Source organism: Gopherus evgoodei, chromosome 3, assembly GCF_007399415.2.
Source record: "Gopherus evgoodei ecotype Sinaloan lineage chromosome 3, rGopEvg1_v1.p, whole genome shotgun sequence".
In the NCBI taxonomy this organism is placed as follows: domain Eukaryota; kingdom Metazoa; phylum Chordata; order Testudines; family Testudinidae; genus Gopherus; species Gopherus evgoodei.
Genome location: NC_044324.1, coordinates 92,769,484 through 92,794,165, shown reverse-complemented (window position 1 = coordinate 92,794,165; position 24,682 = coordinate 92,769,484). Strand labels below are relative to the sequence as shown.

Below are 24,682 nucleotides of genomic sequence, written 5' to 3'. Positions count from 1 at the left end.
CCCTAACTACATCGACATCACCTCCACGAGAGGCATAGGGCTTGAGTTATTATGTTGGTGTAGTAGGGTACTTACATCAGCGGGAGCAAGGCTGTAATGTGTACACTGACAGAATTAGGCCTTGTCTACACTACAGAGTTTTGTTGACAAAAGTTATGTCGAAGCTCAATAACAATAAAATCGGTATGGCATGTTTACACCCCCTCTCTCTGTCAGAAGAGCGCGTCCACACTTGGGGCACTAGCATCAACAGTGTGAGCAGTGCACTGTGAGTACCTATCCCACAATCCAGCTCGACGCCTTCTGCTGCTAGGTCTTGTGAGAGGGCAGAGTGGATCACGATGCATCTTGGGACTGGGCTCAATGTCCCATGATGCATTGCTTTCTGTCCAAGCATTCCATGGGCTTCCAGCTTTTTTTCACACCATATTTCAATGGTCCTTGTTTGTTGTGCATCCCGGCATCTTTGTGAAAAGAGATGGCTGTTGCACAGCTCTCCTGTGCACTGATAACTGTCATGAAGATGTCACAGATGGCAGTGCAGTTAATCACATGAGAGCTGCCCTATTGGTGGAGAAGTGTGTGGCAATTGCTGTGTGGAAGCTGGTGACTCCAGACTGCTACCGGTTGCTCGCAAATCAATTTGGAGTCAGAAAGTCAAGCGTTGGGGCTGCGTTAATGCAAGTGTGCAGGGCAATTAATTGCATAATGCTATGAAGGACCGTAACTCTGGGAAACGTGCTTGAAATAGTGGACGGCTTTGCAGAAGCGGGTTTCCCTAACTGTGGAGGGGCAATAGATGACACACACATTCCAATTTTGACATCAGCCCACCTTGTGACAGAGTACATCAGTCAGAAGGTATAGTCTCCATGGTGTTGCAGGTGCTTGCGGATCACTGTGGGCGTTTCACTGACATCAATGTGGGGTAGTCCGGAAGGTGCATGATGCACGCATTTTCAGGTACACTGGCCTGTATAGAAAGCTACAAGCGGGAACTTTCTTTCCAGACCAGAAGATTACAGTGGAGGATATTGAAAAACCCATAGAGATTTTGGGAGAGCCAGTGTATCCCTTACAGACGTGGCTCATGAAACCTTATATGGGAAACCTGGACAGCAGTAGGAAGCAGTTCAACAACAGGCTGAGTAGGTGCTGGATGACAGTAGAATGTGCCTTTGGCAGATTAAAGGCGCTTTGGTGATTATCCTCAATGGGGCTAATACTCCCATGGTCTAAGCCGCATGTTGTATGTTGCATAATCTTTGTGAAGCTAAGGGGAAAACGTTTGCTCAGGGGTGGAGTGTTGACACTTTGTAGTGTAGACAAGGTCTTAGGTCGACATAAACTGCCTTACGTCGACATAACTATAGTGTAAACCAAGGCTAAGATGTGCTGGATACATTATATAAGTTAACAGTGCCAGCAGAGGGCAGCATAGGTGAGAGCATCTTTAAAAGGTGCATCAGGCAATATTGAGAGCAGCTAGAATATGTTCTAATCCTTACGAATGAGGAGAACTTTCCTATATCTAGAATGTATATATCTATCTATTTAATTTATACTAGACTAAGACTGAAGAGTCACAGTTGTTGCAGTTATCAATTTTAAAGCAAGGTTAAATGTAACTATAATAGAATGGAAGAAAAAAGCAGAGGCAAAGAGAGACTTTCCACACAGTCATGAAAAACTTCATGCGTCTTCAGTCTCAGGAGATATTTTATTTGCACTTTCATAATTTTCAGTTGGCAAATTTGAGAATTTTACATCTAATTAGTATCTGTGCTTTTAAAATAAATGAGGGAGAAATGTTTATTTGACCTCTCTATATATTTACATTATCATAGCTCTTTGATTGACCAAATGTGTAAGGAAGGAAAGATGTTGTTTATTAACGTTTTGTTAAGTTCAAGGCATCTGGTCTAATCCAGCTGAAAGTCTTCTAAAATCTGGTAATTAGTGATAATTATAGGGGCTATTTAATTGACAGGATCCTGTTCCTTGGACTCCATTTTAATTGCAACCTTTCTCTTTACATACTAGCTATGTGATCTATAGCACTTTGCAAATATTTTGTGTATAATATAGCACTTTGTGTGGTATATAGCAGTGGTTCTCAAATTTGGGCCGCTGCTTGTTCAGGGAAAGCCCCTGGTGGGCTGGGCTGGTTTGTTTACCTGCCACGTCTGCAGGTTTGGCCTATCGTGGCTCCCACTGGCTGCAGTTCGCTGCTCCAGGCCAATGGGGGTGGCAGAAAGCCACGGCCAGCACTTCCCTAGGACTGCGCCGCTTCCTGCAGCCCCCAGAGGCCTGGGGCGGAGAACCACGGCCAGTGGAAGCTGTGATTGGCTAAACCTGTGGATGCGGCAGGTAAACAAACTGGCCTGGCCCGCTAGGGGCTTTCCCTGAACAAGCGGCGGCCCAAGTTTGAGAACCACTGGTATATAGTACCTGATATAACTAAACTTTGTAACACTCTTGTCATGTAGCTAAGTTTATTCTTCACATAGAGGTGTAGTGACTGAGAGAGACAGAGAGAGAGAGAGAGAAAGGGAGGGAGATTAAGTGACCTATCCAAGGGCACAGAGCGTGTAAGGGGGTCAATGTCACCTTTAGAACTCATGCTCACCACTTCTCTCAGGTACCTCAAACTAATTAAGTCTGTTTGTTTATCCAGAGCCTGGAACAGAAGAGGATGTTGAAGAATAGATGTTTTCTAAAAACAGACAGCTATATTCTGTAACGTCAGAGGACACTGAGAAATGTCTTGGAACAAAGAAAAATGAAATTATGGTATCAGTTCCAAATGGTAGAAGTTTATGTGCAGGTCATGGCCGGTTCTGAACTACCAGCATGAATCTTTGGTGGGTCTGAAGTACAGAAAGGTTGTTACACATCATGATTTTTTTAAAGCATCCAAATAGGTTAAACCTCTTTCATCCTGCTTTGTTATGAATTATGTTCTTGAATGCTGTCACATGAACCAATAAACCAAATAATTAATTGTATATGTTTGTCTTATCTTTCTGCTTTCAGGATCCTATGTTAGTTGATCATAACTGAGAATTCTACCTATTTCAGTACTTGTATCATTACAGATTGAATTGTCCCTGAGTTTACCTAAGACCCAAATTTATGACATACTGCCATGGAGAACAAGTCTGACTTTGTGCTCAGGAGGTAAATAATAACTTGTTTCTATAACTTATGCCATAGAGTTTGTCCTCTCACCCATCCTCTCCAGCATAAACCCATTAAAGAGTTCTGGCACTCTGGAACATGCAAGGGCTCTAGTAGGTTTGAGAAAAATCTGTAATATGTTAAGTTCATTGCTGTGCTTTTGTGTCAAGGAGATGGTCACGTATCAGACCATATCGGCTGGCATATTCTTGTATGGGAAAACTCCACCCGATATCTTCTGAGCATCAACATTACAGTGCAATCAATAAGAATTTCCAAGGACAACTGATACTCTCTGCTACTCTCACTTATTTTTCCTGTCCTAAATTATGTTATGTTGTTGGACATGATAAACCAAGGATAAATGAGAAAAAGACTTAATTGATTAACATTCTGTTTAATGCTTTGAGGACCTCAGGGGGAAGGTGCTATAGATGCAAAGATGTCTACCCCACACCATTTTATTTTAGGTAAGACAACATCAGAGATAGATTAGATAGAAAATTATCAGTAGCAATGGTAGCTACTTTCTGTTATAAAACCATGTTTTCAATTGCTTATAAGTATATTAGAGAATGTTTAAATAAAAATGATACAAAGAGTTCAAAGCGTCAGTTGTTGGTCATTGGGGGCAACATACAGAGTATAGGGGGACGCTGGTATGTGGGAATTGGTTAGCACATAACATATACAGTCTGCAAGGTCCCCCAATGCGGGGTGTATGGTGGGTGGGATCAAGAAGCAGTAAGGAAGCAGTGAGGGTACATCGCTCATACAGTGGGTTACATGCAGTCATGGGTATAAGTAAGCAGGCCGGGTAATGGGGACAGGATGACCCTCGCATGGTGGAATCTAGTTCGGTGGCTTTAGGGCTTAGGGGATATGGTTCAGTAGAGGGGGTTAATAGGCCTCCTCCCCCCGTTGGTGCACAGAGCCACGCCGGCTCACTCTTGGTATTGGCGGTGGCCGGTGATGTGCTCTATAAATTTTCCATACTGTATGGCTGCCTCAGGCTGAATTTTTTTGGAAAGTTTCAGCCTAAAACTATTCTGCTGTTTGAGAATGAAGCTAAGAAAAAAAATATTTTCTGCCCATGTTAAATGTTTATAACTGTTTCGTTGAGAAGTTCTAGTGCCGCCATGCTTTGGAACAGTGACGACATGTCCATATGTCTTGCGCTGTTCCTGTGAAAATCTGACCAAATTTAATTAAATAATACATCTCTGAAAATAACAGTTCATACATGCTCACCAGAGCCATATACACTGAGCATTCTTCCATCCTCACACAACTTGCTTGTGTGACTAGACTGAGCACAGTCAGAGTGACTGAGCATGCGCCACCCTAGGACTGCAGGAACAGAACAAGACTTTTCTTGCATTTGCTTCTCCTGACTGCAGAGCACTGCTGTGGTGAGAGGCACCAAAATAGAGAGTTGGGAGACTCTCTGGCCTTGTCTACACTAAGGGGACTCTAGCGGTATATCCACAGGGCTACGTTATACTGGCATAACCTCATAGTGAATATGCAACCTACAGTGATGGAAGGTTTTTTCCCATTGCTGTAGGGACTCTGCCTCCTTGAGTGACAATAGCTCGGTTGACAGAAGCATTCTTCCATGGACCAAGCTGCACTGACACAAGGGTTAGGCTGGCATAACTACAGCTCTGGGATGTGGATTTGTCACTCTCCTGAGCACGGTGGCTATGTTGACCTAAGTTTTAGGCTTGGTCTACACTACAGAGTTAGGTGGACGAAAGGAGCTCACAGCTGGGAGCTTGGCTTTGGCAGGAAGCTGAGAGCCTGGGGGGGGGGCGGGGCAGCTGGGCTCCCGGCAGCAGGTAGCCAAGAGCCTGAGGGGACAGCTGATCTTCTGGCACTGTGGAGCTGAGAGTCCAGGGGCAGCTGGACACCAGAACTGGATGCAGTATTCCCAGGTAAGTGGGGAACAAGACCTGGGAGATGGGTTGGAAACAGGAGGGAGCACGGGCTATAATGGCAGAGAGGAAGGAGGGTCAGGGCAAAGCTGGGAGGCAAGATCAAACCAGTATCTTAGATGCCTATATACAAATGCAAGAAGTATGGGTAATAAGCAGGAGGAACTGGAAGTGCTAATAAATAAATACAACTATGACATTATTGGCATTACTGAAACTTGGTGGGATAATACACATGACTGGAATGTTGGTGTGGATGGGTATAGTTTGCTCAGGAAGGATAGACAGGGGAAAAAGGGAGGAGGTGTTGCCTTACATATTAAAAATGTACACACTTGGACTGAGGTGGAGATGGACATAGGAGACGGAAGTGTTGAGAGTCTCTGGGTTAGGCTAAAAGAGGTAAAAAACACGGGTGATGTCGTGCTGGGAGTCTACTACAGGCCACCTAATCAGGTGGAAGAGGTGGATGAGGCTTTTTTCAAACAACTAACAAAATCATCCAAAGCCCAAGATTTGGTGGTGATGGGGACTTCAACTATCCAGATATATGTTGGGAAAATAACACCGCGGGGCACAGACTATCCAATAAGTTCCTGGACTGCATAGCAGACAACTTTTTATTTTAGAAAGTTGAAAAAGCTACTAGGGGGGAAGCTGTTCTAGACTTGATTTTAACAAATAGGGAGGAATTTGTTGAGAATTTGAAAGTAGAAGGAAGCTTGGGTGAAAGTGATCATGAAATCATAGAATTTGCAATCCTAAGGAAGGGTAGAAGGGAGTACAGCAGAATAGAGACAATGGATTTCAGGAAGGCGGATTTTGGTAAGCTCAGAGAGCTGATAGGCAAGGTCCCATGGGAATTAAGACTGAGGGGAAAAACAACTGAGGAAAGTTGGCAGTTTTTCAAAGGGACACTATTAAGGGCCCAAAAGCAAGTTATTCCGATGGTTAGGAAAGATAGAAAATGTGGCAAAAGACCACCTTGGCTTACCCTTGAGATCTTGCGTGACCTACAAAATAAAAAGGCGTCATATAAAAAATGGAAACTAGGTCAGATCACGAAGGATGAATATAGGCAAATAACACAGGAATGCAGAGGCAAGATTAGAAAAGCAAAGGCACAGAATGAACTCAAACTAGCTATGGGAATAAAGGGAAACAAGAAGACTTTTTATCAATACATTAGAAGCAAGAGGAAGACTAAGGACAGGGTAGGCCCACTGCTCAATGAGGAGGGGGAAACAGTAACGGGAGACTTGGAAATGGCAGAGATGCTTAATGACTTCTTTGTTTCAGTCTTCACTGAGAAGTCTGAAGGAATGTCTAGTATAGTGAATGCTTACGGGAAAAGGGTAGGTTTAGAAGAGAAAAAAAAACAACAGCAAGTAAAAAATCACTTAGAAAAGTTAGATGCCTGCAAGTCACCAAGGCCTGATGAAATGCATCCTAGAATACTCAAGGAGTTAATAGAAGAGGTATCTGAGCCTCTAGCTATTATCGTTGGGAAATCCTGGGAGACGGGGGAGATTCCAGAAGACTGGAAGGGGGCAAATATAGTGCCCATCTATAAAAAGGGAAATAAAAACAACCCAGGAAACTACAGACCAGTTAGTTTAACTTCTGTGCCAGGGAAGATAATGGAGCAGGTAATCAAAGAAATCATCTGCAAACACTTGGAAGGTGGTAAGGTGATAGGGAATAGCCAGCATGGATTTGTAAAGAACAAATCGTGTCAAACTAATCTGATAGCGTTCTTTGATAGGATAACGAGCCTTGTGGATAAGGGAGAAGCGGTGGATGTGATATATCTCGACTTTAGCAAGGCATTTGATACGGTCTCGCATGATATTCTTATAGATAAGCTAGGAAAGTACAATTTAGATGGGGCTACTATAAGGTGGGTGCATAACTGGCTGGATAACCGTACTCAGAGAGTAGTTGTTAATGGCTCCCAATCCTGCTGGAAAGGTATAACAAGTGGGGTTCCGCAGGGGTCTGTTTTGGGACCGGTTCTGTTCAATATCTTCATCAACGATTTAGATGTTGGCATAGAAAGTACGCTTATTAAGTTTGCGGACGATACCAAACTGGGAGGGATTGCAACTGCTTTGGAGGACAGGGTCAAAATTCAAAATGATCTGGACAAATTGGAGAAATGGTCTGAGATAAACAGGATGAAGTTCAATAAAGATAAATGCAAAGTGCTTCACCTAGGAAGGAACAATCAGTTTCACACATACAGAATGGGAAGAGACTGTCTAGGAAGGAGTATGGCAGAGAGAGATCTAGGGGTCATAGTAGACCACAAGCTTAATATGACTCAACTGTTGCAAAAAAAGCAAACATGATTCTGGGATGCATTAACAGGTGTGTTGTAAACAAGACACGAGAAGTCATTCTTCCGCTTTACTCTGTGCTGGTTAGGCCTCAACTGGAGTATTGTGTCCAGTTCTGGGCACCGCATTTCAAGAAAGATGTGGAGAAATTGGAGAGGGTCCAGAGAAGAGCAACAAGAATGATTAAAGGTCTTGAGAACATGACCTATGAAGGAAGGCTGAAGGAATTGGGTTTGTTTAGTTTGGAAAAGAGAAGACTGAGAGGGGACATGATAGCAGTTTTCAGGTATCTAAAAGGGTGTCATCAGGAGGAGGGAGGAAACTTATTCACCTTAGCCTCCAATGATAGAACAAGAAGCAATGGGCTTAAACTGCAGCAAGGGAGATTTAGGTTGGACATTAGGAAAAAGTTCCTAACTGTCAGGGTAGTTAAACACTGGAATAGATTGCCTAGGGAAGTTGTGGAATCTCCATCTCTGGAGATATTTAAGAGTAGGTTAGATAAATGTCTATTAGGGATGGTCTAGACAGTATTTGGTCCTGCCATGAGGGCAGGGGACTGGACTCGATGACCTCTCGAGGTCCCTTCCAGTCCTAGAGTCTATGAGTCTATGACTGTCTCACTAGTGCCATATGCAGAGATAAAATAACTTCCCTATGCAGCCCAGGATCACATTAGTCCCTTTTGCCACAGCATGACACTGGGCTCTCTTGTTGAGTTCCTTGTCCACTATGACCCCCAGATCCTTTTCAGAGTCACTGCTTTCCAGAATACAGTCGTCCAGTCTACAGATATGTTCTGCATTCCTCGTTCTTAGATGTATAACTTTGTATTTGGATGTATTAAAACAGTTTATTTGAATGTATTTGAATATAGTCAAATGCAAAGTTGTATTTCTAGGAAAGCGGCATGCAGTGACACAGATCACTCTATGGATATGTCTACATTGCAGTAAAAGACCCGCAGCTGGCCCAGGTCAGCTGACTCAGTCTCGCCAGCCTTGGACTGCAGGGCTATAAAACTGCAGTGTAGTCGTTAGAGCTTGGACTGGAGCCCAGGCTCAGGGACCCTGCAAGGGAGGAGGGCCCCCGAGCCCAAGCCCCAGCCTGAGCTCTAACATCGAGACTGCAATTCTACAGCTCCACAGCTCGAGCCTGGCAAGCCTGAATCAGATCTGGGCCAGCCACGACTGTGCTGTGGGTGGTTCATCACAGTTTAGATATACCCTTTCTGACTGTCCTGTCTTCATTATTTTCCACTCTGCCAATCTTTGTGTCACCTGCGCATTTTATCATGATTGATTTTATATTTACTTCCAGATCATTGATAAAAACGTTGAATAGCATCAGGCCTGGTACCAATCCCTGTGGAATCTCACTGAAAACACCCACCTCATTGACAACTACTTTTGAGATATGTCATTTAGACAGTTCTTAACCCACTTAGCATGTGCTTTACTGATAGTATACAGTGCTAATTTTTTATTCAGAATGTCATGCAGTACTAAGTCAAACCGCCTTACAAAAATCAATTACATCCACCGTTACCTTTATCAACCACATTTATAATCTCATCGAAAAATGAAATCATGTTTGTTTGACAAGATCTAGTTTCCATGATACCATGCTGACTGGCATTAATTATACTCATTCTTTATTGCACCATTTCATTCTTTAAGCACCAGGTATACATAAGATTAGTTGGGACTGTCCCCTGTTTGCCCATATTGAATATATTAAGTCAGAATCTTTGATCCCTAGGCAACCACCAATATTCAGGCCATTCATTGATTAATCTTTTTCTAAAAGATATGATCCAGGAATTATTTTGGAAAAGGTCCATGGTCTGGTGTTATACAGGAGCTCAGAGCAAAATGATCACAGTGATCCCTTCTGGTCTTGGAATCTATGATTCCATCATACTGAGGCTCAAAATAGTTACTGTGTGATGCAAGTTGTCTTCTTTGTTCAGCCCCTTCTCCAGCAAGAATGTGGCCTGATGTTCCACAAAACCCAAAGTAACTTTCAGCTACACTCCAGTCACACAGCCAATGGTTCACCCCCCAATATTTTCTGTTTTCTGTCTTCTCTCAGCAGAAGGAAGGATCTCTGAGAAGCTCATTTGGACTTTCAGCTTGTTCAGCTCTATTCCAAGGTCCCTGAAGGCTTCTATAATCTGTGTAGTTCCACACAGCCAAGCTAAATATGAGTCAACAGTGAAACACTGTTGTAAAAAAAGCAAACAGCATTCTGGGATGTATCAGCAGGAGCATTGTAAGCAAGACACAAGACATAATTCTTCCACTTTACACCACGCTGATTAGGCCACAACTGGAGTATTACATCCAGTTTTGGGCACCACATTTCAGGAAATACACCTCTACCTCAATATAACACGACCCAATATAACACAAATTTGGATATAATGCAATAAAGCAGTGCTCCGGGGGGGCAGGGCTGTGCACTCTGGTGGATCAAAGCAAGTTCAATATAACAAGGTTTTACCTATAATGCGGTAAGAGTTTTTGGCTCCTGAGGACAGCGTTATATTGAGGTAGAGGTGTATGTGGACAAATTGGAGAAAGTCCAGAGCAGAGTAACAAAAATGAATAAAGGTCTAGAAAGCCTGACCTATGAGGAAAGATTGAAAAAACTTGGGTATGCTTAGTGTGGAGAAGAGAAGACTGAGGAGTGACAGGAGTTTTCAAGTATATAAAAGGTTGTTACAAGGAGGACGGTGAAAAATTGTTCTCCTTAACCTCTGAGGATAGGACAAGAAGCAATGAGCTTAAATTGCAGCAAGGGAGCTTTAGGTTGAACATTAGGAAAAACTTCTTAACTGCCATGGTCGTTAAGCACTGGAACAAATTGCCTAGAGAGGTTGTGAAATCTCCATTATTTGAGGTTTTTAAGAACATGTTAGACAAACACCTGCCAGGGATGGTCTAGTTATTACTTATCCTGCCTTGAGTGCAAGGGACTGGACTAGATGACCTACTGTGTTCCCTTCCAGTCCTACACTTCTGTGATTTTATGATTTCATGTAACTGGTCCCAATGTGCATCACCACCAGTGGACACTTGCCAGACAACTTCATAATCCTGTCTCATCCTTCCATTAATCTTGTATTTTTGCTCTAGGAAGACAGTGTATTGTCCTGCTGTCCTAGTGTCCCTTGCTGAATTTTCTGTACATTCTTGTTAATATGGTGTTGCTGGCAATGATCACTTGCTTTCTTAGGATGACTAAAGAACCTCTCTCGATAGTTTGTTTCATACAGTACATATGTCCCCTGTGACTTTCTATTCTGTTCCTCAGTAGTTGACTCCCTGAGATTTCACAATGATTCAATGCTTCCAGTTGGGATGATTGCCTCTTAGTTCTCTTTCCCCTCTTGGTCATAAATTGCCAGTCCGGTTTGGTTTCTGCTCTCTTCGGCTCCCTTATCACTGAGCCTTCTTCTTGTGGTGTCTATGGTAATGATTTCTAGATCTGGTTGTCTAATAAGTCTTCACTTTCTTACTCCAAACACATATCTTCTCCTCCAGTATGGCTATCAATTTGCACTTCATAAACCAGAAATTTCTTCCATCTACCAGCAAAAGGAAAAGAGTACATCCAAGGCAAGTAACAACAGGTATTTCCTCGCTGTCCATATTCACCATCTGGTGTAGAGCCATACCTAAACAGAAGGAACCACACTCTGTCTTGTGAACTCTCTCTGAAACTCCTCTGTTCGCCTAGCAACTGACCTTTTGTTTCGCTGCTTAGCTCCATCCCCTCACTGACAGGGAGGGATTAACCACACAGACTTCAAATACTGAGTTGGATTTAAAGACCCATGATCCCAGCCACACAGTCCTCACAGGGCCAAACCAAACAGATCTCTCTGGCCAATTCAGGGGCTCCAAACCCCAGCCTCACAGTCCTTACTAAGACAAACAGACCACACACACAACCCACTACATCCAATTTCCTCCAAGCACAGGATCTACAGATCCTCCCTCAAAAACTCCCGTTTGCCACTCTTATTCACCTGCATGTTCTTAATGCTCATTGTCCTGCTGCGCAGGCTGGAGGAGAAAGCAGCCTAATTTGAATGTGAAGGGTGAGGAGCAGTGTAATGAGGGAAGTGGGAGAGACGTGATGTGAGAAACAAGGGCAAGAACTGGTGCAGAAGTGGTAATAGGGACAGAGGTGATCAGAGGAGAGGAGCCCAGGATTCCTGAGTCTCAGTATGCTCCTGCAGTCTAGCAAACAGCTGTAAAACTGAATGGCAGAATGTCTCTCTTACCCCTCTAGTGGCACAGGGAGGACAACAGCCATTAGGTCAAGTGGTAGAGGTTTTTGCTGCGGACCTAAAGGTCCCAACCCACTGATGACCGAGGTGGGGGATCAATATGGTTCCACATAATGGAATGTCTGTGTTTTCAGTTTGCTTTTTAAAAAAACCTAGGAAATTACATATGAAAATAACTTGGTCAAAAGAAGATTATTAAGGTTGCAATATCAAGCACTCAAAAATTAGGAAATGCCAAAAGTAATGCTCATCCCAGTCTTCCGCCACCTCCACTTCCCTGTTCCTTACCCATAAGCTCCACTTCCCAGATCCCAACACCACCTGCTCCACTGTAATTCATAATGGCAATGAGATGAAGTGGATTCTCTGGGCAGTTTCACTTATTGTTAAGAGGAGAACTGGGAACAAAAGTTAAAATTAAAGTCGGAATTGGAACTTTCCCTGAGCATTGTCAGTATCCGCTGTTCAGGGTTTTTTTTTTTAAAAAAACAACCTCATTAACTGATTTTTCACATATTTATTGTAAAAATTAACTCTCAATCCTCTGAATTTTAAATGTGTAACTTTTCTTGTTACTGTTGTTTTAAATTACTATACAAGGACTTATGACTGTAAGATCATTTTTATATGGAAAGTTTCCTAAGTTCACTTTTGCTTTTATTAAACAAATGTCTACCACTAGGCCTGCCTTTGTCCATTCACTGTAAAAAAAAAATCATAGAAGAAAGGTCCTAGGGAAGAGACCTGGTGGCATTTCCCTTAAATCACTCTATGGAAAGAAGAAGTTTGAACCTTGGAGAAACAAAAAAGGGGTTCCACACCAGAATTTTTAGCCCCCCCTGAGATCCACATGCATCTTAGGGAGATGGGCAGGAGGCCAGTACCTTTGGCATGAACTCAGGGTTTCCCTATCCATTACCCTATGGTTTCTAGGCTGCATAACTCATCCTGCTCTTTCCCAACTCAGCCCCCAATAATGGAGGTCCCACAGTACACAGGGAACCACAAAAAACTCAGTGGAGCCTTGGTTAACTCAAAAATCAACCATCAAACTTTCCACAGAAAACTCAAAGGCACTGGCCTTGATTGGGGATCAGTGAATTAAAAAAAATCTGGAGTTTATAAACCAAATAGTTTTTAAGATATTACATTAAAAATGTTAGACCTTTTCTGAAAATTAAAACCCCTCTCTTTTTAATTCCTATGTCTGAAGCACTTTGTGCAATTAATCACATACCTCCTCAGAATATAATCCTCTCTCAGGAAACTGAACAGAAAGGCATTATTTTTGTGTTTTGTTCTTCAGGAAAACGTATGTAAAAAAACTAACCAAACAAGGTATATGGAGTTTGCTACCGTGGCTCTCTAATAAACAACAGAGTTCAAAGATATTATTTTACTGAAATGTATGTCTTATTAGAAGTATTTTCATGTCATCCCTACTTCATTGCTCTAGGAGTAAGAAAGCTGTTTGGTATGTTGCTCAGATTCTCATCTCAAAGAAGAAAAAGTTTTTTATTTCACACAAAAAGGAAAAGTTTGTATCTTTCTCGAGGTATGTAAAAAACACGTTGAAAATTGTCAAGATCTGAGGTCTGGAAAACTTGCCTTACCATAAGAGACTAAAGGAAATCAATCTAACTAGCCTATTGAAGAGAAGGTCAAGAGGTGGCTTGATCAGTCTTTAGGCATCAGCACACTAGAGGACTCTTTAAACTAGCAGATGGATATGTAACAAAAGCCAGTGGCTGGAGCTGAAGTCAGCAAAGTTCAAATTAGAAACAAGGCACAAAATTTTAACAGGATAAACCACCACTGGCACAGATTTCCAAAGGATGTAATAAAATTCTCCATCACTTGGAGTTTTTAAATCAGAATTGGCTGACTTTCTCAAAAGAAAAAGTGGGTGAGGTAACATCTTTTACTGGACCAAGAGACAAGCTTTTGAGCTACACAGTCGCTCTACTTCAACCACAAATTGTTGGACTAGATTCAGGAGTTCTGAGTGAAGTTTATGGGTTGTGTAATTCAGGAGGCCAGACTAGATAATCATAAGAGATCCTTCTGGGATTGAAACCAGTGGATTTAAGGTAAAGTTGTCTGGCTTCACATTTTGATTCTGGTTTTGTCAGATAGGAGTGAATCACAGTCTCTGAAATCTAATGCTTTTGGTTTGCTGAGACGGATCAAACCAGAGCTGGCAGGTTTTGCAAATCTTATTACTATGTTTCATCCAATAATTTGTGTCATAACACAAACAACCTGAATAATTAAACAGTAGTATGATGACATGTTACTTTTCATATATTTGAGTAAGCTGTGTCATCCTGACACAGAAGAAAGATAGGGAAGTTTGGTTATATAAAAATATCAATAGGGCAATTTGATTTTTAAAAAATATAATTAGTTCATACTACAAAATTAGAGAAGAAACAGGGTTGGGTCCAGCACAGTATATTGTGACACAAGGACCCTTTGGTACCATCTGGCAAAGGGTTCAATGTTCTATAATAGCAACTCCTATCAGCTTGACAAACTGACTACACCTAACACACTGCTTCCATAGTATTTAGGTCATGTGAGGTGTGTAATAAATAGGCCATGTGAAGTGTCTATTACAAGTGTAAGTCATGTAGATCCTCAATCATTGCAAGATGATTGTAAGGATATTTAAGGAGTTGTGTATATGTACTGAAAATATGTTTTAGAGTCTGTGTCCCAGGCATGGTTGACAAACAGTTGCCTAGATTCACATGTAGATTAAGCATCGTAAACCACCACGATGGAAGTCTGTTTTGCATGTGGAGTCAACACCATTATGTGAAAACAACTTGGAGCCAGCACACCAAGAAAGGAACCCCAGGACTCATCCTGACTCTGGAGAAAAAACAATGAGTTCTGGGTAATGTAAGGAGAAGCAAGGACTTTTTGTTATCTTGCACTGAGGAAGTAAATGGACAGTGTGTTTACATTCATGAAAACAGGATCTCAATAAAGATTTGGCTGAATGCATTGAAAAAGGCTTAAGGGTGCAATAAACTTATTTAGACAAAAGGTCAGACTGCTAAGCTAAGTTTAGTTTCGAAGAAGCATGTTTTACTTTTGCTTTATATGTAATCATTTCTCTTTCCATTATCCTTGTTCACTATCTTTTAAATCTTAGCCTTTGATAATAACCTTGCGATTGTTTTCACTATAACTATATCTCAGTGCTGTGATGTTATAAAGGACTTGATCTGGAGTTGTACCAGCCAAGTTATATGTATATTGTTCTCTTGGGGACAAGAAAACTGGTAATTCCTGTGGGTATCGAGTGACAGGGGCTGGATACTAAAAGGGAGTGCTTTCAGAGGGGGCCAGGGGCTGGGGTGCGCCTGTTGCTAACCTGCAAGACAAAGTAAGGGCTGGCAGGACCCTGTGGAGATTGTTTGGGTGGTTAATGGGCTGGTGGGGTCAGGGAGCTGACATCCAGTCAAGCACATGCAAATCTTCCTCCCACCAGAGGCAGGGAGGTAACAAGGTGACTCTCAGTCCCTGAGAATGTGTCACATCTATCTACAACTTCTGGAATGTAGAAATCCCAGAAGACCATGAATGCTGGCTCTGGGCAGGCCAATCTTTTTAGGCTGAAGGTCAATTTGTTGCACAACTCCCCGTTTTCCTTCAGCCCCCAAAATGTTTCACTCTGGGAAAGACTGCACAGCGTCAGTGAGAAGTTATGTAAGTCTAGGCCAGGCATTATTTTTCCCTTGGTTGGGAGTGCCGAAAGCATCAGGTCAGTGAGTGAAAGTCTTTTGAGTAAAGCACAAGAGTTCCAGAAATTCTTCTACACCTCCTCTATCCCAAAAGCAGACAATTACATAACACATCACCCATTTTTATTTGTAACGATGGTTCTCTAACAATTCATCACTGCCTTGGGAGATCTCTCCTACCGATACTACTAGAAGAGTTCATGAGTTGCCACCACCCTCCCTGCTCCCCAGCTCCTCCTTTAGCCTTTTTTTTTTAATGTGAGAGGGTTTGGTTTTGGGATACCTGGTCCCTTTATTCTTGCTGGTTCAGTTCCTGTATGAAGCAGTCACCCAGAAAGAGCCACAACCCCTTTAAATTTCTTTTCCCAGTCAGTCCCATTTAGGACTTAAAAATAGTTTAGAAGCAGGCTCATTAAGACCCAGGTAGTCATATGGTGATTGGGGGAAGGGAGACAGATTCCATCTCTGAGCAAGGATGCTTGTGGGATATCCAGTTCTGTATTCTGCAATTCCTTGCCCAGCCATTCAAATCTCCTCCTTCACGCTCACTGAGTGTGAATTTCTCTCCCCAGTCCCAGTCTCCTTACCCAACCAGTTCCCACCTCCATACCATTCCTCATCTGATCCATCTTGCTCCTTGTCCCAATCTCCTTGTCTAGCCAGTCCCAGTTTTCCCATCACACCCCAGCTCCTTGCCAAATCTGTCTCTCCTCCCCCACTGCCCAATTCCTGGAACTAGTTCCTAGTTCCAGTCTCCTTGCCCAGCCAATCTCAGTTTTCTTGTTGCTCCTCCCCCAGTTCCTTGTCCAATCTTTGTGTTCTGCACCCCAGCCAACTACTCCCAGTCTCTCCTCCTCTCATTTCCTTCACTGGCTCCTAGTCCCAGCCTCCTTTCTCCTGGGTCTGAGCCTTCCTGTCCAGCCAGTTCCAGCTTTCCCAATTCCAACTTCCAGTCAGTTTCTCTCCTCTTCTCCAAGCCCAGACTCCTTGTCTCAATCTACGCCTTTCCCTCCCATACTGGTCTGGCTTTCCCCCCCGTGTATTCAAATCAGATGGCTTCCTCCACCTGGCTGCCTGGGTGCCAGCAGGGGAGCGATTGAGAGCACAGGAGATACAGGTTCCCTACTCTCACTTCCAATGCCTGTTCCCACTCAGGCTTGGAGCAGCTGGGAGCAACTCTTACAGGGAAGGTCCTTCTGAGCCTCTGGGCCTCTCTGGGCAGGAGTGTGCTCAGTTGCTCTGTGGGGATGGCTCACATACAGTCTAGTCAGCGCTATGAGGGGATGGAGCATGCTCAGTAAGGAAGTTCAGAGATTTCAGTTGTTAAGCTCTAGCAAGTCTCTACTGAGCATGTGTGAACTGTGATTTTTCAAAGGTTTATAACTTGGTCAAATTCAGGTGGATTTTCACCGGGTTAGCAAAAAGTACATCCCTGACATAAAGACAACCCCTCTGCCAAATGTCATGTTCCTGTTCCACAGCCTGGGGGCACAACAGCATTTAACAGAAAAGGTCTCAATTTTCAATATAGGCAAAATAACCCATTTTTCCCTGGCCTTGTTCTCAGAAATGACTGAACCATTTTGTCTGAAATGTTCTAGTTCAGCTTGAAGCAAACACCCAACATGGGAAATTTCAACCCAAATGGTTAAAGTTTGCCATAGTTATAAACACCTGAAAACAGGGTCTTATAATAACAAGTGTTTGGTATCACTAATAATAGGCAGTGCTATCACAGTTATGTAACTGGCTAATGCTATAATTTTAGAGGCCAGCTGACAAATTATCACTGCACTAGACTTTTACCTCTGGAGACCTATCGTCAAACCTGTGTTATGTCATGTCTGAACAAGGGCTTCATGGAACATATTTAACTTAGGACTACATCACATAACTAGCAGAAAACTTGGCACTATTCATCATCACTGGAAATCTTTGCTCAGAAGAGGTGCAGAACTGAATAGCAGGCAATGATAGAGATGTGCACTGATAGTTGTGTGGAGAAGCTTGCACAGCACCTGTCTTATGCTTTGCAGTGTCATCAAACCCTCACTTGAATGAGCATCAAGTTTACCCAAAATTTAAAAAACAACATTATAATTTTGTTTACACGTGGACGTGTTTTGAGTTTTAATATTCAAGCAATAAAACTAATTATCCCAGCCACATAATTCTATTTAGATTTTTAATTATATTCTAGATTGCCTTCAAGAGATTATTATTGCACCATTATCCATAAGGAAACATTTACTGCTCTTCATAGGAGTTCACTCTTTTTTTCTTTTGAATTCACATCTTTTCTTGTAAGTTTTAAAAACCGTCTTTGGGCTACCTGGGGTTGGGAAAATACCAACTTTAAAAAAAAACACCCAGCAACTGTGAAAAGACTCAGTGTTAAACTGATCTAGATTTGACTGGGTACTCACTCTGTCACATAGCTCTTCAAATGTGAAGTCTGCAATGGTTCCACAAGCTTTATTCAGCTTCAGCTCTCTGCCTTGCACTTTTAGAATCCTTGGTCTAGTTACTATGGGAACATGAACAAAGACTCAATCTTGTCTGGATAATTACTATAAAATTCATCTCTTACAGATAGGAAATGCATAGCTTGATGAATAATAGCACATGATTCAACACATAAATTAGACAAAATGCTGATACAATGACTGCCACTTGAGCGTGGCATCAACCCATATACAGCAATGGAACTTATTAATTGGTCAGTGGAGATTGGGCATTGTGTTCTAAATGTATTCTCTTTCAAGAGAAATTAACTTACGTACAATCATTTTGTTTCTGAGCCAGCTCATCAAACAACTTATCCATGACAGCCTCCACATCAGCTTCACTTGTGCTACAGTGAAAAGAATAATAGAATATGAAATTAATAACACTTGAAGCCAACATCAAACAGCTGCCTGAGCCTGCTTAGCTTTTTGCCCATAAAAAACAGAGAACAGGATGTTATGCTCTAAATACAAACATTAGATTTAGAATACACTTAAAAGCAGAGAATATTAACTCTCAGGTAGATGATTCTACCTTATTTGCATACACTGAAAGACTTCTGTATTTTGAGCCGTTTCCAGTAATGAGGCAATACTGGCAAAGCAAATCCATTAACACTATGTGTACACAATGAGAAAGAAAGGCTTCTGGCTCTATCCTGCATGCAAAATAAGAGCAATTAGACAAGGCAAGGCAAAGCAGTCAAGCATCTGAAGATGTATCCTTTGAAATCTCTGAGACATTCTGAAATTAAATATTGAAATGACTTTTTAAAAAAAATCAAGTCAAACTGACTGTGCTCATCAAACATTTTCGAGTTAAAGTATCACCTTTGAAATACCAATCTGATCAATCAACACATCAATAAATGTATCAGATTTCTTCCATTATTCGGGAAAAATCAGCTATAAACAGCAAAACTTCACACAAAATTTCCTTGTGGAGCACACAAATAAACGTTTTGATTATCTGGTGGCCACCACGAGTATTAAGAAATCTGTACAATCACAGAATATTTTCTGTTCTAATTAGAAGACACTATATGGTTTACAGAGTCCAAATTTATAAGTGTCATAGTTTCTGTGGCCTTTTTTCTCACTTGACTGAGCATATTATTGACACTTCTCCTTGAAAAACAGAATATGAAAACTGGTAACAGTAACAAAAAACTATTGTATATCATCAAGCAAAACTTAAGTATACAATACTTCATCCAAATTAATTGATGTGTCAGTGAATTTACTATTGGTGTGGAAGTTCACCTTTAAGAAGGTGTAAGACGCAATTAAGTTTCATTGGTAGCATAGTTGTAGGCCTTTCTTAATTGACAAATGATGATCTATCATGTCATACTATTATTCTCTCGTTTACTATGCCATAAACACTTTAACTACAATTAACACTGAAACTAATTAAAATCAACTGAGTTAATTTCCAAGAGGAAATTTAACTACAAATAATCTTGTAGGTTTACAACACAAAGTTGTCCAGCATTTCTGGGGCAGAGGTGGGTGGCTGGGGGGAAACAAAACTGCACCATGAAGTAAAAAGTCAGTCTGAAGTGCTAGGAATGTTATATTATTTTTCAGTGACACCTTCTGCAAGTGCCATTTCAAAGAGTAACGCTTTTAAAAACCAAATCTTCTAAATGGAAAGTTGTGTTGGCGCATCAGTATAACTTTCTTTAATTCATATTAGAATCTCTCATTAATAGTATTATTTCTGTGGCACTTTATTGCAATGAAATGACATTAGGAAGGAAGTAGTTCAATCAGAAACAAACCAGAAAAGGGTTAAGAATATTAAAAATTATGACAAATATTTGACTTGAGGGCTACAATCAGCAGGAAGTGCATGACTACAGTTTTTTTAGGTGGATATTTCATTCCTAAAATTCCATACAAGTCCTGAGAAGATTTGTTTTGGAAGCTGAGAGTGAGACCAAGCAAGTTTACTTCAATCATCACTCTCATAACTTTGATTATTATATGCAGAGTCTGTTAGAAGAGGAGTGGAAAACAGTTTTAGCCACATTTCTTTACATATTTAAAATAATAGACTACGTAGATTATGAAGGAAGAAGAGGATTGTGTTTTATAAAATAATTCTAAGTGATAACACTATATGCATATTATGTAGGAGTCCTAATGATTGCCTTTACTAGAAAATGGAATTGTGTCAGAGCACGCCTAGAGGAGTCATGTTTCATGTTAAACACAGTTTTGCAGCCACTGTAGACAGGGACTAGCTGCGTTTAACATTGCAGTAGTTGGTCATGGGTAAACCCTGCTTGAACCAATAGAAATGTAATTGTAGTAGGGATGTCAAGTGATTAAAAATATTAATCATAATTAGTCGCATGATTAAAAAATACTTGTGATTAATTGTGCGATTAATTGCACTGTTAAACAATAATAGAATACCATTACTTAAATATTTTTTGATGTTTTCTACATTTTCAAATATATTGATTTCAATTATAACACAGAATACAAAGTGTACAGTGCTCACTTTATATTTATTTTTTATTACAAATATTTGCATTGTAAAAAAAAAGAAATAGTATTTTTCAATTCACCTAATACAAGTACTCTATTGCAATCTCTGTATCATGAAAGTTGAACTTAAAAATGTAGAATTATGTTAAAAATACCCTGCACTCAAATATTAAACAATGTAAAATTTTAGCGCCTGCAAGTCCACTCAGTCCTACTTCTTGTTCAGCCAATCACACAGACAAACAAATTTGTTTACATTTGAAGGATATAATGCTGCCCGCTTCTGGTTTATAATGTCACCTGAAAGTGAGAACAGGTTTTCTCATGGTACTGTTGTAGCTGGCATCCCAAGATATTTATATGCCAGATGCACTAAAGATTCAGATATCCCTTGATGCTTCAACCACCATTCCAGAGGACATGGGTCCATGCTGATGATGGGTTCTGCTTGATAACAATCCAATGCACTGCAGACCCACATATGTTCATTTTCATTATCTGAGTCAGATGCCACCAGCAGAAGGTTGATTTTCTTTTTTGGTGGTTTGGGTTCTGTAGTTTCCACACTGGAGTTTTGTTTTTTTAAGACTTTCCTGAAAGCATGCTCCATATCTCGTCCCTCTCAAATTTTGGAAGGCACTTCAGATTCTTAAACCTGGGGTAGAGTGCTGTAGCTATCTTTAGAAATCTCACATTGGTACCTTCGTTGCATTTTGTCAGTTCTGCAGTTAGTGTTCTTAAAATGAACATGTGCTGGGTCATCACCTGAGACTGCTATAACATGAAATATATGGCAGAAAGCAGGGAAAATAGAGTAGGGGACATACAATTCTCCCCCAACGAGTTCAGTCATAAATTTAATTAATGCATTTTTAAAATTTAATTAATGCATGGAAGCATGTCCTCTGGAATGGTGGCTGAAGCATAAAGGGGTATATGAATGTTTAGCATATCTGGCATGTAAATATCATCCAATGCTGGCTACAAAAATGCCATGCAAATGCTTGTTCTCACTTTTTGGTGACATTGTAAAAAAGAAGCGAGCAGTGTTATCTGCTGTAAATGTAAACAAACTTGTTTGTCTTAGCGATTGGCTGATCAACAAGTAGTGACTGAGTGGACTAGTAGGCTCTGAAGTTTTACAATGTTTTGTTTTTGAGTGCAGTTATGTAACAAAAAGAAATCTACATTTGTACATTGCATTTTCATGATAAAGAGACTGCACTAAAGTACTTGTATGAGGTGAGCTGAAAAATACTATTTCTTTAGTTTATAATTTTTACAGTGCAAATATTTGTAATAAAAATAATATACACTGATTTCAATTACAACAAAGAATACTATATGAAAATGTAGAAAAATATCCAAAATACTTAATAAATTTCAATTGGTATTCTACTGTTTAACAGTATCTGAGGGGTAGCCGTGTTAGTCTGGATCTGTAAAAGCAGCAAAGAGTCCTGTGGCACCTTGTAGACTAACAGACATATTGGAGCATGAGCTTTCGTGGGTGAATACCCACTTCGTCAGATGCATGTAGTGGAAATTTCCAGGGGCAGGTATATATATGCAAGCAAGAAGCAAGCTAGAGATAACAAGGTTAGTTCAATCAGGGAGGATGAGGCCCTGTTCTAGCAGCTGAGGTGTGAAAACCAAGGGAGGAGAAACTGTTTAACAGTGTGATTAAAACTGCGATTAGTCGTGATTAATTTTTTTAATTGCGATTACTTTTTTTGAGTTAATTTTGTGAGTTAACTGTGATTAATCAACAGCCCTAAATTATAGTAAATATTTTAATTCTAAATTGTTTCTATGGTTGATATAAAATTATTAAATCAATATTCATCATCTATGTGATGTATGAAGCTTTCAGTGGTATACTAGTCACTATTTAACTTTTAAAACGTTTTCAGGTAGCACTTAAGTCACATTTTTCTATATGAAACCTTGAAAAGGAATTGCAGCTCTGCATGTTTTGTAAATTACAGAACGATAAACCTGATCTTTCTTTATAGTATCCCTCTTCTTGCAAAAGAAGGTCCCTCAACTCCAAATGTCTGTACCATTAGAAGACACAGCCGCTCCCTATTAATAATTAGAAGACACAGCCACTCCCCTCATTAAAAAAAAAAAGGAAGCTTCTAGTATTCAGTAGGATGATACTACTGCTGAGGGTGGTGTCTTATTCTGGTATTTCAAATGAGTGGTACTTATTTTGTAGGAAGAGCTTGGAAGATTACTACTACGTTTCCTCCTGCTCCCCCCACAAAAATCTGACCTCCATTCTAAGCACAAGACATTTCCATTTTTCAGGACACACACATACCCTGTTTATTTATCAAAATTAAAGTTATGCTAATCATACTTATTAATAGACAGCAGGGTGTGAGCATGGTGGACAAGAATCAGTCAATGGGGGGGATGGGTGGTGGGCAGAAGGAGGAGCATGGGAGAGTTGGCAGCAAAATATTTCAGAGATCTGACAAAAAATGTCGATGCTGGCTCTACACAGACTGAAGGTCCTCGTGCATGAAATGGAAAGGTGTATCCTATGGAGATGATGGGAAAGGGAGGCATCCCTCTGTTGGAGTTGCAAGGATTCTACTGTTTTTTTTTGCTTCACATTACACTATCTCAGTGGTTTTCAAACTTTTTTTCTGGTGATCCAGCTGAAGAAAATTGTTGATGCCTGCGACTCAATGGAGCTGGGGATGAGGGGCTTGGAGTATAGGAGAGGCTCAGGGCCGGGGCAGAGGGTTGGAGTGCAGGGGTGAGGGCTTCAGGGTGGGGCCAGGAATGAGGGGTTCAGGGTGGGAGAGGGGGCTCTGGGCTGGGGCAGGGGACTGGTTTGTGGGAGGGGGTCAGGGCTCTCGGTGCAGGATCTGGACTGGGGCAGAGGGGTTTGAGGTGCAGGAAAGGGCTCTGGGTTTGGAGGGGCTCAGGGCTGGGGCAGAGGATTGGGGCATGGGGTTGGGGCACAGGCTTACCTCGGGCAGCTCCCGGTCAGTGGTGCAGAGGCAGGCTTCCTGCCTATTCTAGCACCGTGGACCATGTTTTGCCCCAGAACCGACCAGCAGGTCCAGCTCCTAGGCAGAGGTGTGCTAGCAGTTCCTGTGCAGCTCTTGCCTGCAGGCACTGCCCCCCAGCTCCTGTTGGCCATTTCCTGGCCAATGGGAGTGTGAAGCCGGTGCTCAGGGTGGGGGCAGCGCACGGAGTCCAGTGGACACCCCCCCCACCTAGGAGCCGGACCTGCTGCTGTCTGCCTCCGGGGTGCAGCGCGGTGTCTGAACAGGTAGGGACTAGCCTGCCTTAGCCTGGCAGCACCATCAACAGGACTTTTAATGGCCTGGTCGATGGTGCTGACCAGAGCCAACCAGTGCCTTACATTCTGCGACCCACAATAGTACTGGATCGCAACCCACAATTTTAAAACCACTGCACTATCTTGTGCACTTAGGAGGCAACCAGCATTGTTTTAGTGACAGAAAGGTGGATGGGACTACCTTCAGTCTCCATCACTATCACTTCACTGGTCATAAGTTTTGAAACTAGTATCATGAAGCACAATGTATGGGGCATTAAGCTTTGGGGCAGATGTGTATGTCCCAGTTATGGTCCTTTCAACTGGGAGCTGTAATTGCAGGTCACATGCTTGGTCTTAAACATTTGGCTTACAGTAAACCACATAAACCTTTCTGCTTCTTAGGTGCGGAAGCAAACAAGACAGATTCAGTGTCAGGGCCCCGCGTGCCTCTTGGACAAAAGACTTGAGAAGGGAATAGGTGCAGGAAGCAAGGATCATATGGGGAGGGGGTGGGGAGAGGCTGTGAAGACCTGGGGACAAGGGTTAGAATGAAACTCTGCTGGGTGATTATGACTGTTTACAGTCTATATTTCTAAGGGAATATAGAAAAGCCCTGAGTAAAAGAACTGGAACTGGACAGTTGTCTGGAGCATGATTTCACTTTCTCCAGGTGGTATTTGGCAACTTGCTTCCAAACTCCTTCCCACAGAGGCTAAGTATGCCAGATCCACAGTCACAGCCTTTGAATAAAAGCTGGATTTTGACTTCTGGGCTCCAATAGGGTACAGCACAGCACCATTACGGATTCACCAAATGTTTGTTCATTAAGTATAAGGCCCAGATCCTGCAAAGATTTACACA

The 24,682-nt window shown here is 41.6% G+C and overlaps 1 protein-coding gene across 3 annotated transcripts in view; it reads right to left on the bottom strand.

Annotated features, from left to right (window-relative positions):
• Nucleotides 1-24,682, bottom strand: part of AFG1L (AFG1 like ATPase) — a 167,465-nt gene that overhangs the window by 38,446 nt on the left and 104,337 nt on the right. For all 3 annotated transcript variants that reach the window (XR_003999557.1, XM_030556069.1, XM_030556070.1), the window contains 2 exons: nt 18,295-18,365; nt 17,938-18,038 (listed from right to left, as the gene is read on the bottom strand). Coding sequence is in view for 2 of the 3 variants with exons in the window: in XM_030556069.1 (XP_030411929.1) it covers nt 17,938-18,038; nt 18,295-18,365 (172 nt within the window). In the remaining variant the exon portion in view is untranslated. The remainder of the gene's footprint in view (nt 1-17,937; nt 18,039-18,294; nt 18,366-24,682) is intronic.